This window comes from Myotis myotis, unplaced genomic scaffold (genome assembly GCF_014108235.1).
Source record: "Myotis myotis isolate mMyoMyo1 unplaced genomic scaffold, mMyoMyo1.p scaffold_m19_p_1, whole genome shotgun sequence".
Lineage (NCBI taxonomy): Eukaryota > Metazoa > Chordata > Mammalia > Chiroptera > Vespertilionidae > Myotis > Myotis myotis.
Genome location: NW_023416313.1, coordinates 151,341,834 through 151,359,750, shown reverse-complemented (window position 1 = coordinate 151,359,750; position 17,917 = coordinate 151,341,834). Strand labels below are relative to the sequence as shown.

The 17,917-nt window shown below is 39.2% G+C and overlaps 1 protein-coding gene across 1 annotated transcript; it reads left to right on the top strand.

Annotated features, from left to right (window-relative positions):
* The first annotated feature begins 10,825 nt into the window (after positions 1-10,825).
* Positions 10,826-11,767, top strand: LOC118664251 (olfactory receptor 11H6-like). The gene has a single exon (XM_036324178.1). The coding sequence runs from the start codon at positions 10,826-10,828 to the stop codon at positions 11,765-11,767; it is 942 nt and encodes a 313-aa protein (XP_036180071.1).
* Positions 11,768-17,917: the final 6,150 nt, after the last annotated feature.

Here is a 17,917-nt window from a genome sequence, read left to right as displayed (position 1 = left end):
ATGATTGTTCTGTAGTCTAGTTGTAATTTTGATGTGTATGGAGGAGGAGGTGAGTATCATGTTTACCTACACTGCCATCTTGACCAGAAATCCTCTTACTTCATATGTTTAAAGAAAAAGTGTTAGAACAAGGAAGACCACAGGAAATATGCCAAGTTTTTACATGAATTTCTCTCTGCTTCATAAAAATTTCACTAATTTTTAGCTCCCTCAACTCTTCTGAATCTTCTAAATTTTGTTTAAACACATATTACTTTGATAAGTAGAATTTTAAAAAATTATAGCAGTGATACCTGGCACACAGGGTGTTGCAATAATTAAATAAAATGATTTTTATGAAAGAATTTGCCATGGTGGCAGGCATGAGATGAGTTATCAATAAGTAATGTTTTCTTTCACTGCCAAGTAAAGATTCAGGGTAAAGAGTTTAGTACTTGAGAACTCAAGCTCCGCTCTCAGAAAAAACTACATTCATACATTTGCATTCCCATTTATAAGATGTGACACTTTGAACAAATAATTTATCTAAGCTTCAATAACTTTACCTATAAAACAAAAACCATAGTAATATCTAACATATTGAATTATTATGGGAGTTAAATGAGCTTATTTATAAAAGTTACTTATCTTACTGACTGGCAAGTAATAAGCTTTTAATAAATATTAACTACTTATATTTATAAAAGGCAAAGTAAAAGGGCAGCTAGGAACAACATAATTTGATGAACAAGAATAGATCCAGAGACAAATGGCAGGGAAGGGGGGAGGTTAGAGAGCAACCAAAGGACTTGTATGCATGTATATTAGCATAACCAATGGACACAGACACTGGGGTGGTGGGAGTTTGCCCGGGGAGGGAATGGTTGGGGATGGGGGGTCAACTGGGGGAAAAGGAGACATATGTAAAACTTCAGACAATAAAAAAATTATTTAAAAAATTATAAATAGATAGATAGCGTTTCAGAAAGGCAAAAAAAGGGGGTGGGGGCAGCTAGAACAAACAAGATAGGTGTTCCTTTAATCAGAGAAAGAGGCTCAGAATTGCATGCCAAATGGACAGTGCAGATGGAATTGAATCTTTGGCCTAATGTGAAAAAAAGAACTTATCAGATGTTTGAAATAAAATCATCCAAAGCTGGGTCCCTGGGGTAATGTCCATCCAGCTGAGAGAATCTCAGCACAGAGTCCCTTTAGGGAAGTTGGCTGTGGTCCAGCAATAGTTTCACAGGGGACAAGTGGAGAATCCAGGCTTTCATTCTTATTATTGCTGGGGGGATGAGGGGCCGGGGGGGGGGGCACATATTTTCCAACCTCAAAAAAAAATTTCCCCAAGTGCGCTGCATGTGAAAGGCCCAGGGACAGAACTCTGAGATCCAGAGGAAGTGAAGAGCAGGGGAAGGCGTATCTGCAGACAGTTCCTTGTTCCTAATCAGTGACTGAATCGACTCCAATAAAGGGAAGGTACCAATACTTCATGAATATGGGGCAAAGAAAAATATGTTATATTTTGAGTGTGGAAATGTAAGTTTGATAAAGTGCCTTTCTAGTTGAAAAAGAAACTATTACTTTCAAATTTTGTCAACTGAAAGGCAAAATTATTTTATTATTTTTATATTGTCTTCATTTCATCCTTTCTACTATTTGCCATGGGTTTTGTGACATTTATTCTAAACTACAGGGTGCTCCTTAAAATAAAACACACTAAAGAAAAGTAAAAGCCACATTGGAAACTAATATCATTTTCCTTTTTGTTTCTTGTAGGGAAGAAAAGTAAACCGAAGATGAGATGTGACTCTTCCCAATGGGAAAGAAGTAACAACACAAATCCTCTCTGGAAGGTGGTGGCTATTATTTCTCACAACACTGCATTTGAATTTTTAAACTTACCTTCTAATTCCTGTCCTAGGCTTATGAAATGGTGTTGGCCACCCAAAAGTAAAATGCAGCCTTCAGATGCCCTGTTGGGAATGTTCCCTTTCTCCTCGGCCCTGGCACAGAGGCTGACTTCATTGACACGTGAAGGGGAGATGATACCCTGCATGGTAAGTCAATCATGACACAAATAGTGATGAACTTGCTTATTATTAATTTTTTCTAGACCTCTGATTGTTACTTAATGGGTATAAATGTTTTAAAGATCTGGGTATTTCCAAATTACCTGCCAGAAAAAAAATTTATGAGTTTATATTCTCTCCAACAATTCTTCTGAATATCCTTTCATTGCATCTTCACCAACACTGCTATCATGATTATTTATCTGTGCTAATTTGAAAAGCAAAAGAAAAATTATATTTTTCATTCTTAAATTAGCAACCTTCATCCAGAAATATAGAGGTCCTATAAACCTAACTCCCACAATTTACACTAGGATTTCATATTCACTTCTTAAAATGTCCCTTCACTTTACTGAGAAGAATAGTCCTAATTGCTAAGACATTTCAACATGCAGAAATATAAATATACATCCTTAAACATCCCTTGCATTGAAAAGTAAACAAGAATACAGTAGGCCCTCTATGAACTTTCACTCAGTTCTTGAAATGCTTTAGGCCAGCAATCAGCTATGAAGTTTAGAAGCTAAGCTTGAAAAGACTGTACCCACCACATCAATATTCAATAAATGGTGGCTAAGTGATAGTTAATAGAAAATGAACTTAAATTCATGGTGGACAGTAATAAAAAGTTAATGCTGATATTTAAAAACATTTTGCCAAAAATGTTATGAAATATTGTTCTTTAATTATATAAGTACTGAAGCTATATAAGATGGGTAGTGTTGTAGCCAGTTCTTAAATTTCCCAGGGTCAGAAATCCAAAGTCATATTGTCATCTTAGAAGTAACTCTAAGGAAATAAGTAACTGGAGGGAAAGAGAGGAAGAGACATACTAAGAGACAAGTGAAATAAAGTGATTATAAAGAAAGAATGAGTTTCTCTAAGGAATTTAGTGAGCTTTTCGCTGGATTAATGCCTGAATAATAAAGTATTTCTATGTAATACCTTAATCAATAAAGAAAAGGGGGAAAAAAACTGAAGAAAATGAAAGAACGTATTTCTAGCACCACGTGATAGCATTGTGGTGAAAGTCTCCTTATTTGCAAAGTTTATGAGATGAAAGGAAAAGACTGGGCCATGTCTTTCCTCTGGAGAGAGAAAGAGATGTAACCCCTCAATTTAAAATAGAGTACGGACAGCTCCAAAGGAAGATCTTTCCAAAAGTAGAAGTACTTGAAATTAGTCTGAATTGATATGTGCTATAAGCATAAAACACATGCTGGATATTTTAGACCTGGTATTTAAAAATGCAAAAGAGCACATTGGTAGTTTTTTAAAGTAATTTCATGTTAAAATGACAGTATTTGGAATAAATTGGGTTAAACAATATATATTATTAAAATAATTTCACCAGGAAAAGGAGGGATTGACATGACAATAAAATTAAACAGCACTCAATTATCCTATATAATAAAGAGCTACGTGCTAATTAGACTGGACGGCAGAGGGATCTTCAGGACGACCAGTGGGCAGGAGGTGGGGGGGCAGGGCCGAGAGGCAGCCGGGGCTGCTGTGAGGACCAAGCCCCTTGCACGAATTTCATGCATCGGGCCTCTAGTTTTAAATAAGCTTAAACTTTTAGACATAGGAAAATTATATCCCAGGGTGCAGAGCAAATTTACAGATATGATTTAAAAATCACTAATGGTGCCGAAACCGGTTTTGGCTCAGTTTCTTAAAACTCTAGAAAAAGTTTTAAGTGATCTGAAAAACATTTTCTTATGTTCTACATAATATTTTAATCAAAGATGTAGGTGAAACACACAGGAAATTTTATCAAATTTATACGCAATAAAAATAAGAGGGAAGGCTAATATTTGAAAGTATTAAAATCTTAATAGGCCCTAACCGGTTTGGCTCAGCGGATAGAGCATCGGCCTGCGGACTGAAGGGTCCCAGGTTCGATTCCGGTCAAGGGCATGTACCTTGGTTGCGGGCACATCCCCAGTGGGGGGCGTGCAAGAGGCAGCTGATCAATGTTTCTCTCTCATTGATGTTTCTAACTCTCTATCCCTTTCCCCTCCTTCTCTGTAAAAAATTAATAAAATATATTTTTAAAAAAATCTTAATAGACTGAAACACTTGGTAAAATTTAGTCATTAACGTCTCTCACTTAAAAAAATTAATGACTCAAGCATCAGATGGGACCAATCTGGTTTTAAAGAAATCCTTGTGAACAAACTCTAAGGGCTTTGGTAAAATGATAATACAATAAAAGTATAAAGTTACTGCCAATGTCAACTAAAGTTGACATGACTTTCTAGAGATTACTAGAATACTACTGTGCACTGCATCAGTCAAAGTATGAGGAATATTGTGTTTGGTTTTAGTAAGATCACATCTTAGAAAGCATAGAACAATCACAACAAGGCACTTAGGATGGTGAGCACCCTGGGAAGTATGTCACATTCAGTTGAAGAAACCAAGAGTGTTTAGTGTAAATAGAGAAGGCTCAAAGAACACATGTGTACCTTCCTCAAATACATTTTTTAATCTTTATTGTTGAAAATATTGCATGTGTCCCCTTTTACCCCCATTGACCTCTCCCATCCCCGCCTACCCCCACCCCCCAGGTCTTCAACGCCCTATTGTCTGTGTCTATGGGTTATGCATATACATATATGAATTCATTTGTTGATCTCTTCCCTTCCCCACCCTCCCCTGCCTTTCCTCTGAGGTTTGACAGTCTATTTAATGTTCCTCAAATCTTTTTTAAGTGCTACTGTGTAGACTTATTCTGAGCAATCAGTATAATGTGGTTGAAAGAATTCAAATATGCCTAGCACTGCTACTTGTGGCTTTCATATGGCTCAATCACTACCTCTGTAATTGTTAGAAGAGTAAGAAAGAGAATGCATGTTCAAAATCCTAACAGAGTCTGTGCATATGATGTTCACATAGTGTTAACCTCTCTCCCCTGAGGCAGAAGTAAAACCAACAGGATAAATCAAGATGGCAAAATTACCCAGGAATGTAAGCGAGAACAAGGAAGTTTATTACAACTTCTAAAAATGAAAGCTGTTTGCCTTTCAGCGAGCACTTTGTCATGGATTATTCCAGCAGAAGCTAGATAACCAACTAGCAAGAGGGGAGAAGAGAGAGGGTCTTACTGCTGATTGAAGGAGAGCTTAGAGAACCCCTTAAGTCTTCCTGCTCCAAGATTCAGTGAGTTCAGATCAGTAAGAAAATGTGATTTTGTATATCCATTCTAATCCATGATATCTCTGAGACTAGTGAATATGAGCAATACATTATTCCAAGAAACAGAAGGCTTGACTTGACAGATTTTTTATTTCCTCCAGAGTACAGGAGAAAACATGTGAACATGGCACAGAACTCAACTACTCCCTTAAGTGAGTCCTTAGGACATAACACATTGACTCAATCGTCCTTTATGCTACAAAAACAATTGGAAAATAAAGACTCAGGAAGGCAGTGGTAGAAATCAAATAGCATTTAATTGGTGAAAAATTCTTAAATGATGAAAGTAATGATAAATCAAAGGCTCCAACAAATAGAATTATAACATCCCAGAATATAAGGAAATGTGTGGCTGTATCCCTTTTCCATGTCTCCTCAGCATCTATCGTTGCTTCCTAGTTTATTTTCTCTATTTTTTAAATCTATTCTTTTTATTTTACTTCATTTATCTTGATTTTGTGTAAATGGATGAATGGTGATTTGCCTCAGGTTATGGATAATGATGGGGAGCTGAATATTGCAGATCATACAGGTCAGGTAAGAGTAAAATAACTCTACATATAACTGCCTCTCTGCCCTTCTCATGTCAGTTTATTTGAGAGGGATCACCCCTCCTCTCTTTTTTTTAAATTACTGCCATGAAATAACACCTTCAACATCTCATCTTCAATGGCCAATTGATGCCATTTTATGACCATACTTGGGAATACATTCAGTTCAGCTCTTGAAGTATGTATATGCTTTATAACTTATTACAAAAAATAAGATAGTCATATAAAAATGAAAAGAACGTAATTCTACCTAAGTGGTATGATTGAGGGGTATTAGGAAGGACTCACTTTTTCCCTTCAAATGCTGTGTCACACTAGCTATAGTTACTCATTTTATTAATCCAATTAACTTTTTTTCCCCTGCAGTGAGGGACATTTTGGACATTATGCTGGAGGTCCTCTAAAGCAGTAAAAAAAAAAAAAAAAATCTGTAAAGTAGGAGCCGAAAAGCATGGAATCTTGTCCTGACCCTGTCATTCACTGGTTTGGGTTTAACCTCTTCCAGTCTTTAATCTCCTCCTATATAAAATAGAAGCCATAATCCTATCATTCCCCCACTGAGTAATTAAGAAAGCCCTTCCCAAAACAAAATACATGTTAGACATAAGGATTAACTTGTTCAAAACTAATCCCTTTCAAACTGCCCTCCCAAAGAGGAAGTTGCCTCCTGTTAATCTCCATTGAATTGGAGCAACTGTTGCCCAGTGGTTAAGGCAATTACTTTCTCTGTCACATGGCTGATGTAAAGAATCCTGCTATTTGCTTTATCATTTCCTACAACTGCAGCTGCAAAGTTTGAACCACAGCCCCCAATCACACCAGGAGAAGATCTGGTGTCCCCTTTTCCCCCAGCCACAAGCTCTGAGCCTGGGAACAGGACTAGAGCCAAGTTTTCTTCATCTTGACATTAAAATAGCATTAAGGGAGAGGTTAGCACTTCCCTAATGACACAGTTAAAAGAAAACTCACAGTTCAAAGGTTGTGGTGCTCTCTTGGAATGGAGTATCCTAGATCTCTGTGTGCCACCGTAGTTACAATGAGCAAAAGGGACCTGCACACCTGTGACAGGTCTGCAAGTTTCCTCCAGTAAATGCCACTCCAATAAATTTGGTGAGTGTGCCATCTACTAAAATCTTCACAGATGCTGGATTTAAGCCTATGCATGTGTTTATTGGATTTCTTTATCCCCAGATAAGAAAACCTGAACAGAGAATGTGAACTCTGAGCACTTAAAATGGGAAAGCAGGAAAAAAAAAGAAAAAGAGATGAAGCAAAGATGTAAGCCCATATTCCAAACTTCATCTAGATTAAACTTTTGCCTAGGCCAGTGATGGCGAACCTTTTGAGCTCGGCGTGTCAGCATTTTGAAAAACCCTAACTTAACTCTGGTGCCGTGTCACATATAGAAATTTTTTTATATTTGCAACCATAGTAAAACAAAGACTTATATTTTTGATATTTATTTTATATATTTAAATGCCATTTAACAAAGAAAAATCAACCAAAAAAAATGAGTTCGCGTGTCACCTCTGACATACGTGTCATAGGTTCGCCATCACTGGCCTAGGCCAAAGCCTGTATTTCAGAAATTCTTCTCTCTATTCTCCTTTATTCAAAATAGTTAGGCTTTCTGCAAAGCTGAATAAGCCACAAAATCAAAGAACACCAGGAATAAAAAAGATTGCACCCAAAACCTGATTTTCATAAGGCTGCCTATGTTGAAATAGTATCTGTTGGCGCTCCTCTGTTATGAACATTTGAGCACAGCTGATCCTCATTTCCCAGGAAATCCCACAGGTGTGTGTGGAGGGTGGGGATGAAGTGTGGGAAAGGATCACTCAGGAAGTTTGGCAGATTCTACTAGGTGGCCTTAGTACAATCTACAATGTAACTATCAGGGAAATGATCCTATCATTTTTTTTTTTTTTTTATTAAATTTACTAGAGGCCTGATGGACGGGGTCCCTAAGCCTGCCCAGTGATCAGGCCGATCTGTGGGGTGGCCAGCAAGGTGATCGGGGGACCCCTGCAGGCACCCACCTTGGACAGCCTGGGGCCTGCAGGCTGGGGGCAACTCCTGCATTGAGCATCAGCCCCCTGGTGGTCAGTAAGCATCATAGTGACCGGTTGTTCCATCATTTGGTCTATTTGCATATTAGGCTTTTATTATATAGGACTAGAGGCCCAGTGCATGAAATTCATGCATGGGCAGTCCTTCAGCCTGACCTGTGCACTCTTGCAATCTGGGACATCCCTCTCGTAATTTGGGACCACTGGCTTTTAACCACTCACCTGCCTGCGTGCCTGCCTAATCGCCCCTAACCACTCTGCCTGCCTGCCTGATCACCCCTAACCGCTCTGCCTGCCTACTTGATCACCTCTAACTGCTCGCCTGCCTGCCTGATGGCCCCTAACTGCTTGCCTGTTAGGCCCCTAACTGTGCCTGCTCAGTGCACATCATAGCAACTGGTAGTTCCACTGTTCAGTCAATTTGCATATTAACCTTTTATTATATAGGATTGGGGCAACATTGGTTAATAAGATTTTATAGGTTTCAAGCATACATTTCTATGATACATTATCTGTATATCACATTGTGTGCCCACCACCCAAATTCAAATCTTCTTCTGTCACCATATATTTGACCCCCTTTACCCTTTACTATACCCCATCCTTCTTCCCTCTGGGAGCCACCATACTGTTGTCTGTGTCTATGAGTTTTTGTTTGTTTTTCTTGTTTGTTCATGTGTTGCTTTCAGTTTTATATCCCACATATAAGTGAAATCATATAGTTCTCAACTTTTTCTGTCTGACTTATTTTGCTTAGCATGGTATTCTCAAGGTCCATCCATGCTTCTCAAATGGCAGTATTTCATCTTTTCTTATGCCTGAGTACTAATCCATTGTATATATATATCACATCTTTATCCACTCATCTATTGAAGGACACTTCAGTTGTTTCCATGTCTTAGCCACCATGAATAATGATCATTGAAAACTATAATGGTAATCCCTACAAGGAAGGCAGTCAATAGAGAATAAAATGAGCACTCTGGTGTGTTTGATGGTAAAAAATTGTCTTAAGAGGAAGCTTATTAGAGAGTTGTAATGGTTGTGGTCTGTGAGGGCTGAGGAGTGCCCTCCTATTCATACACACACACATACAAACATGTACTTAGCCTGTCACATGACCAAAATCCCACAAACAAAAAACTTTCCTTGGCATTTTGAAATTAGCTCTATTTATAAAGATTAATAAGGGATAGTTAATAAGCTAGCATCATAATAACATAAAATCCTATATAATAAAAGGCTAATATGCAAATCGACCAAATGGCAGAACAACAGGTTGCTATGATGTGCACTGACCACCAGGGGGTAGACGCTCAATGCAGAAGCTGCCCCCTGGTGATCAGTGTGCTCCCACAGGGAGAGCGCCACTCAGCCAGAAGCCAGCAGTGGTGGTGGTAGGAGCCTCTCCCACCTCTGCAGCAGTGCTAAGGATATCTAACTGATGGCTTAGGTCCACTCCATCCCCCAAGGCTCCCAGACTGTGAGAGGGTGCAGGCCAGGCTGAGGGACACCCCCCAAGTGCACAAATTTCATGCACCAGGTCTCTAGTAATAACATAAAATTCCTGAATGGTTTTTAATAATTTACATTTCTATAACATTTTATAATTTGTAAACTGCTTTTGTACATATCATTTTATGCAATTCTCATACCATCCTTGCTATGGAGGTATTATTATTCATATTTTACAGAGCAAGTAACATAGTCTCAGAACTTAAGTCTTTCCCTGAGGAAATGCTCCTCGGGAAGTGGGAGAGCCAAGACCTGTAATCCCAAAGCCTGTGCTTGGTTATGCCCAAACCCGAGCTGGAGCCCAGAAATCTACACCTTTCAATGGTTCCTCCATAAAATTCTGATAATATCAAAGTCTGGAGCCAATGTACCACACCTTCCTACAAAGAGAGAAATCTATATATATAAAAGCCTAAGTGACCGAACAACCAAACGACTGGTCAACCGATCTCTATGATGTGCACTGACCACCACACTCAACACAGGAGCTGCCCTCTGGTGGTCAGTGCACTCCCACAGCAGGAGCGCCACTCAGCTGACTGACGGGTGCCAGCCGTAGGGTTCATGGCTGGCAAGCCTCTCCCACCTCCGCTGCAGCGCTACCAAGTGACGATGGCAGGTGTAGCAGGGCCGGGATGAGAGGGAGCAGTCTGGGCGTGGGCTCCTCCCCAGCCACCCTCCACTTTATGCACTACTACATCCCTAGGGGGATGCTGGACTGCCGGTTTCAGCCCGATCTTCGGCCTATCCTGCAGGGACCGAGCCTCTAGTATACTAATAATGGCCTATAAATGGTCACTTAATATAGCCAAATTGTAACTTGCTTAAAGTCACTCTGTAGTTATTTTCACTCCTGGCTATCTCATGCTCCCTCCTTTATGTCACTTACCTGATATCACTGTTTTGTTCGGTATATTTGTCAGTTCTAGTTGTTTTAGGATTGAATTGCCCATGTTAAATTTTACATCTCATTTTTAAAGTTTATCTTTATTGTTGAAAGCATTACAGATGTCCCCTTTTCTTTCCTCCATTGTACAACTCAAGTTAGCTTTAGCCAGCCACCTATCTGTATTGTATAGACCAATGTTCTTCAGAGTTGGGTGTACCAGGAAACCCAATGAAGGATGCAGAAAGGAAGTATCTGAATTCCTATTTTTATTTTAATTCTAAGAAAGTTTTTGTCAAAATATTTACCAATATTTACTATAGTGATTGATAGTAGTTTGTATACAGTTTAAAAGCAAATAGTCTTATATAATAAGAGAGTGTACTCAACAACTGTATTGTTGGGGTGCCCAATTAAAAACAGAAACCACTGGTCTAGCCTCTTTCCCTATGAGCAGGAAAATGTGCTCACTCTCCTGGGGAAGAATCGGGAGGCAAAATTCTCTTTGTATATGTAATTTCTGTCGTAATCCTCACAGGATGGAAGAAAATGACCTCAGAGCCCGGTAACATTTCTCACACTGTGAGTGAGTTTATTCTCCTGGGCTTCTCTTGCCGCTGGGAAATACAGATCCTCCTCTTTTCCATATTCTTAGTGACTTACATCCTGACCCTCTTTGGAAACATGGCCATCATGTGTGCAGTGCGCTGGGACCACCGGCTCCACACCCCAATGTACATTCTGCTAGCTAACTTCTCCTTCCTGGAGATCTGCTATGTCAACTCTGATGTGCCCAACATGCTGGCCAACTTCCTCTCCCAGACCAAAACCATCTCCTTTGCGCGATGCCTGCTCCAGTTGTACTTCTTCTTCTCATTGGGCACAACCGAATGCTTATTTCTCTCCATCATGGCCTATGACCGGTTCCTGGCCATCTGCCGCCCCCTGCACTACCCCACCATCATGACTATTAAGTTCTGCAGCAGCCTGGTTATTTTTTGCTGGGTTTATGGATTCCTCTGGTTTCTGATTCCGGTGATACTCGTCACACAGCTACCATTTTGTGGCCTGAATGTGATTGATGACTTTCTGTGTGACCTGGGTCCTCTGCTGGCCCTGGCTTCAAGCTGTGCCCCAATTCCAGGGACTGTTCTTATGTGTGGCACCATGAGCTCCCTCCTCATATTTGCCACCTTTTTCTACATTATTGGCTCCTATACCCTGGTGCTGAGGGCCGTAATCCAAGTCCCCTCTGCTGCTGGCCGGAAGAAGGCCTTCTCCACCTGCTCCTCACACCTGGCCGTTGTGTTTTTATTCTATGGTTCTGTGATGATGACATATGTAAGCCCAGGAACAGGACAAGAAGAGAGCATGCAGAAGTTCACAACTTTGTTCTACTCAGTTTTGACCCCTTTTTTCAACCCCATGATCTACAGCCTTCGTAATAAAGAAATGAAGGATGCCCTGAAGAAAGTTCTAAGAGGTTCCTGAAATTGGTCTGTGACTTAGTGACTTATTCCCCAATGAATTCAAACTGTGAGTCTCCTGTCAGTGAACTTAAGAAACTGGAAAATAAGTGTGAACTTTTTGAAGGAGCTATTTCAAAATCCTAAGTGCCAGGACACTAATGAAGTCTTTCCTTGGGCAGAATTAATTGCCTCTTCCATAGTACATTACTTATACTTCTACTTAACATGTCCTTTCTTCTTTCTTGTGTTATAGTTAGCTGTTCACAAATCCATCTCCACATGCCTCCCCATCCTTATTAGACTGTGAATTTCTTAAGAGCAGAGACTATGCTTTATTTATTTCTATATTCCCAGAACCTAGCACAAAAATGTCAATAATGTCAATTTAAATAAAAATTTATATACTATTCATATTTCCTCATTAGACTATCATTCCTGACATTCAGGACAATATATAAAGAAACTATGCGGATGAGAGCATGAGTTTGTGTGTGGGGCGGGGGGGGGAGGTTGGGGGTTAATGGGGGGGATGAGGACACATTTGTAATACCTTAACTAATAATAAAAAAAAAACTATGCAAATTCTGTAACAATCTGTATTTTATATGTCCTATGGATGAAATGAAAAGAACTTTCTTAGAAAAATGTGAGATTGACCTGAATTGGTTGGACTAATCATTACATGATAATCCAATCAATGGAAAAGTCTCACCAGATGAAAATTAATGTCTAAGAAATTACCTGCTTCCTGCCCTTCACCAGTCCCTTTTACCTAATAAGGTAACTACTTTATTTCATTTTCTTCTTACTAACCATACTTCCACTACTGCATATTTTAAAACATATTATGCAACCCTTATCACCGAAATATGGTTTGGGGATCATTAGCCAGGCATCACTAGGAAACATTTATTTATTTTTATTGAAAACTATTTTTCTTTATTTTTTAAATTTTATTTTTCAATTACAGTTTACATTCAAAATTACACAGCATGATCAAGTGAGATCTAGCTCTGGGATAAAATGTGGTTTCAACATATGCAAGTTAATAATTATGATCCTTCACATTGACAAACTGAAGAAGAAAAATCATATAGTCCTCTCAGTAAATGCAGAAAAGTATTTGACAGAAAATTTAATCATGCATGAGTTTTAAAAAACTTCCAACAAATTAGGTATAGCAGAAACATACCTCAACGTAATAAAGGCCATATGAGATAAACCCACAGCTAACATCATACTCAAAGGTGAAAGCTGGGAGCTCTTCCTTTATATTCAGGAACAAGACAAGAGTGTCAATTCAACTCTAAAGGCCCAATGCACAGATTCGTGCACTGGTGGGGTCCCTCGGCCTGGCCTGTGGGCATTGGGCTGAAACCAGCTCTCCGAATCCCCTGAGGGGTCCCAGATTGTGAGAGGGTGGCTCGCAGGTGATGCACCCTGGAATCAGGCTCCCTCCTCTTTGGTTCTGGGTGCATTACCCAAGAACCACAGCTGCCAAGTCACCACAGTTCGGTAGCTCCTGCGTTGTGGTCAGTGGACTTCATAGCTACCAGTCAGAGTGTCTGCCCCCTGGTGGTCATTGCTCATTATAGCTACCGGTCCAACGGTCCCATAGGCATATATATATATATAATTGCTCTGGCTAGGACTATTACTGGAAGTCCTAGCCAGAGCAATTAAACAAGAAGAAGAAATAAAAAGCATCCAAATTTGAAAGAAATAAAACTGTATTGGTTGCAGATGACATGATCTTACAAAAATAAATAAATAAATAATAAATAAATAAATAAATAAATAAATAAATACAATTTTTAAAAACATCCTAAATACTCCACCAAAAAAATTGTTAGAACTAAAAAACTATTTCAATAAGGTTCAGTAATACAAAATCAATATACAAAAATCAGTTGTGTTTTTATACACTAACAGCATACTACCCAAAAAAAGAAATTACAAAACAATCCCATTTACAATAGCATAATAAAAAATACATAGGAGTAAATTTAACCAAGAAAGTGAAAATCTGTACACGAAAAATGATGAAACATTGATGAAAGAAACTGAATAAGAGGCAAAAAATGGAAACGTATCCTGTCTTGGTAGATTGGAAGAATTAATATTATTAAAATGTCTATAACACTCAAAACAATCTATAAATTCAATACAAACTCTATCAAAATTCCAATGGCATTTTTTACAAAAATAGAAAAAATCATTTTAAAATTTGTATTAAAACCATGAAAATCCTGAACAGCCAAAACAATCCTGAGAAAAAAGAACAAAGCTGGGGGGCGGGGGCAGGGTGGAAGAGGTCAATGGGGGGGGCGGGGCGCGGGGACAAAGGGCACATCTATAATACTTTCAACAATAAAGAGAAAAAAATAGAAAAATAACAATAAATTAATTGTCTAGCTAAAAAAAAGAACAAAGCCAAAAGTATCACACATGCTTATATCAAACTCTACTGCAAAGCTACAGCGATCAAAACAGTAGCACTAGCATAAAAACAGACTCGTAACCCAATGTAATAGCATTGAAAGGCCAGATATGTGGTAAACTAATCATGACAAAGATGCAAAGAATACACAATGAAGAAAGAGTAGTCTCTTCAATAAACAGTGTTAAAAAAAACAAATATCAACTTGTAAAAGAATAAAATTGGAATACCTTACATCAAAATTAATTCAAAATAAATTAAAGACTTACATGTAAGGCCTGAAACTATAAACGCCAAGAAAAAAAAAAAATACAAGGAGAAAGCTCCTTGACATGATATCAAAATCACAAGCAACTGCCTGGCCAGTGTGGCTTAGTGTTGAGCATCAGCCCATGAACCATGAGGTCAGGGTTCAATTCCCAGTCAGGCACATGCCCAGATTGCAGGCTCAATCCCCAGTAGGGGGTGTACAGGAGGCAGTCCATCAATGATTCTCTCTCATCATTGATGTTTCTATCTCTCTCTCCTTCTCCCCTCCTCTCTCTGAAATCAATAAAAACATCTTTAAAAAAAAAAAAATAACAAACACAAAAAAAAGATGGAGGTGGGGAAAACTACATCAAACTAAAACATTTCTGTAGAGCAAAGGAAACAAGCAAAATGAAAGGCAACCTCTGCAATGGGAGAATAATTGCAAACCATGTCTAATAAGGGGTTCATTCCAAAGTATATAAAGAAACCCTATAACTCAATAGCAAAGTAAACATATAACCTTATTAAAAACGGGCGAAGGACCTGAAAAGTCACTTTCCAAAGAAGATATGCAAATTGCCAACAGATATAAGGGAAAAAATGCTCATCATCACTAATCATCTGGGAAATGTAAATCAAAACCATAATGAGATATTACCTAACACATGATATAATGGCTTTTGTAAAATAAAATAAAAAAGAGAGAGATAGCAAATGCTAGTAAGAATATGAAGAAGCATGATTTACAATAGACAAGACATGGAAACAACCTACGTGAATAAATGGATAAAGTTGTGGAATACAGATGCAATGAAGTTTTACTCAGATCTAAAAATAGAATGAACTTTTGGCAAGCTGATTTTGCTTGTGTTTGTTTGTTTTCCAACACATGGACTTTAATCAGATTTCACCCATTGTTTTATTTATCTTGTGTAGTAACAATTTTTGAGGGATAGCATTTAGTCCAAGATCACCTGTTACACTTCAGTTTGTCATGTCTCTTTAGCCTGCCTTCATCTGAATCAGTCTTAGTCTTTCTTTATCCTTTAGCTTTGACATTTTGAAAAGATGGGGCCATTTATTTTGTAGAATGTCCCTCAATTTGGTTCATCTGATACTTCAGTAGAGTCAGGTTATGCATAGTTGGCAAGAATACCGCAAAAGTGATGCTGTGTTCTCCTCATTGATCCTATCAGGTGACAGGTGATTGTGACTTGTTCCCATATTGGTGATATTAGCTCCATCACCAAATCCTGGACATGTCCTCCAACTTTCTCTAATGTAAATTACTATTTTCCCATCTGTAATTAACAACTAACCTGTGGGGAGATTATTTGAAGTTATGTGACTATCCTTACAGTACATTACTATAAGGATTGCCAGGTAGTGGTTTTTAAGCTCTATCATCCCTTCTGCATTTATTACTTAACATTTTACTGTAAGGGTCTTTCCTTCTTCCTTACTTATTTGCTTTTGTTAATATGGATCCATGGTTTCTGATTTCATTTAATGGGTTATAACTAATTATGATTATTACTTATTTTGAAGCTCAGATTGCCCCAGATTTGGCCAGTGGGAAGCTCCTTTCAGCTAACTTCTATGACTGTAATTTTTTGAGAAAATTATTACTTCTATCACAAGGTGGTCCAGGCTTACTATCCCAAACATAGCCCTGGACTCAGCCATTTTGCTAAGGTCCCCTTTTCTTTTTCATGAATAGTGATTTGAACCTGAGATCACTAGGTGTGTTCATAGCTACTAAGGTGTCATTGCTCGTCCCTTTAGTGGACAAACTGGGGAAAATAGCCATTTCATATAATTCTTTTCTTTCACCATTTTATATTGATAGCTCCTTCCTCTCACCATGAGAAGTCTGGCTCCTAAGAAAATAAATATACTTACTCCTTTGAACAATTCTATAATGCACATAAACTTGTTTCAGAATTACTATACCCATACCACTATTAACAATAAACATACTGGAAAAAAACCAAGATGGTGGCATAGGTAAACACAGGAGATTGCTGCCTCGCACAACCACTTCAAGAATACAACTAAAAGACAGAACAGACATCATCCAAAACCACAGGAAGGCTGGCTGAGTGGAAATTCTACAACTAGAAGGAAAGAGAAAAGCATACCGAGACTCAGAGGAGGTGCAGTGTGGAAGTACAGAGGTACGGAGGCACATGCAGAGAGGGCTGGTGGTTGAGGACACGGTTGTCTTTTTCAATTGGGAGGGAGTCTCGAGCTCTGGGCTCCAGTTCCAGGCGAGTCTCTGGGGACCCAGACTCATAAGGGAGAAACTGGACTATCTGCCACCGGTGGGAACACAAGGGCGGCTTTCTCTCAGAGGTGCTTGTAGGGATTGCCGGGACACTGAGAAGCGGGGCCTCTGAGAGCAGCCATAGCTGCTTGCTCCGCCCTATTGATCCACTGGTACCCCACCCCACCCAAGCCGCAAGCCACAAACGGAGGCTTTTGCATATAAAAGGCCTGGCCCTTTGCAATCTGAAAATTACCTAATAAATGACAGTTGGCCCAAGGCCCCAGGGAACTTGCATTGCTTCAGACCTGGCTCCTGCTGGATAGCCTCAGGCAGAGGCTAGATTAGCACCTCCTTAGAGATCCAGGAGCCAGTGTGCCCAGTGGTCAGAGTGGGACCATCCAGATTGCAGTTCCTCGGATTCATAAAGGACACACTCAGGGGGCAGACTCAGTGAGCACCAAAGCCCCATTGAAGTAAGTCTTGCCCCGGAGGGTGTCTCCAGCACAGAAGTTCTCCCACTGCAGACACAGCTGATTCTCACAGCCAACTGGCCTGGAGGTCAATCCCTCCCAGTGATACCTACAACAATCAAGACTTAACTACAACAAGACTGTGCACAAAGACCACAAGGGGGTGCACCAAGAGTGTCTACCTCAGGTAATTGGGGAGGCTGAGCCACTGGGCCCTAGAGGACACCTAGTACAGAAAGCCACTCTATCGACACAGGGAAGCATAAAAAAATGCGGAGACAAAGAAACAAGACACAAATAACAGAAATGGAGGAAAGCAAACTACTGGATATAGAGTTCAAAACCACACTTTTAGAAACCGCCGACAAATTTAGTAAGACCCTCAAAAAGACGGGTGATACCGCCGATAAATGTAGTGAGATCCTCAAGAAATCTAGTGAGACCATCAAGGGTATGAAAAAGGACCAACTAGAAATTAAGCATACACTGACAGAAATAAAGGATATTATGCAGAGTTCCAACAGCAGACTAGAGGATCGTAAGATTCAAGCCCAAGATTTGAAATACGAATAAGCAAAAAACACCCAAACAGAAAAGCAAAATGAAAAAAGAATCTAAAAATATGAAGATAGTGTAAGGAGCCTCTGGGACACCTTCAAGCATACCAACATCCGAATTATAGGGGTGCCAGAAGAAGAGAGAGAGCAAGATATTGAAAACCTATTTAAAGAAATAATGACA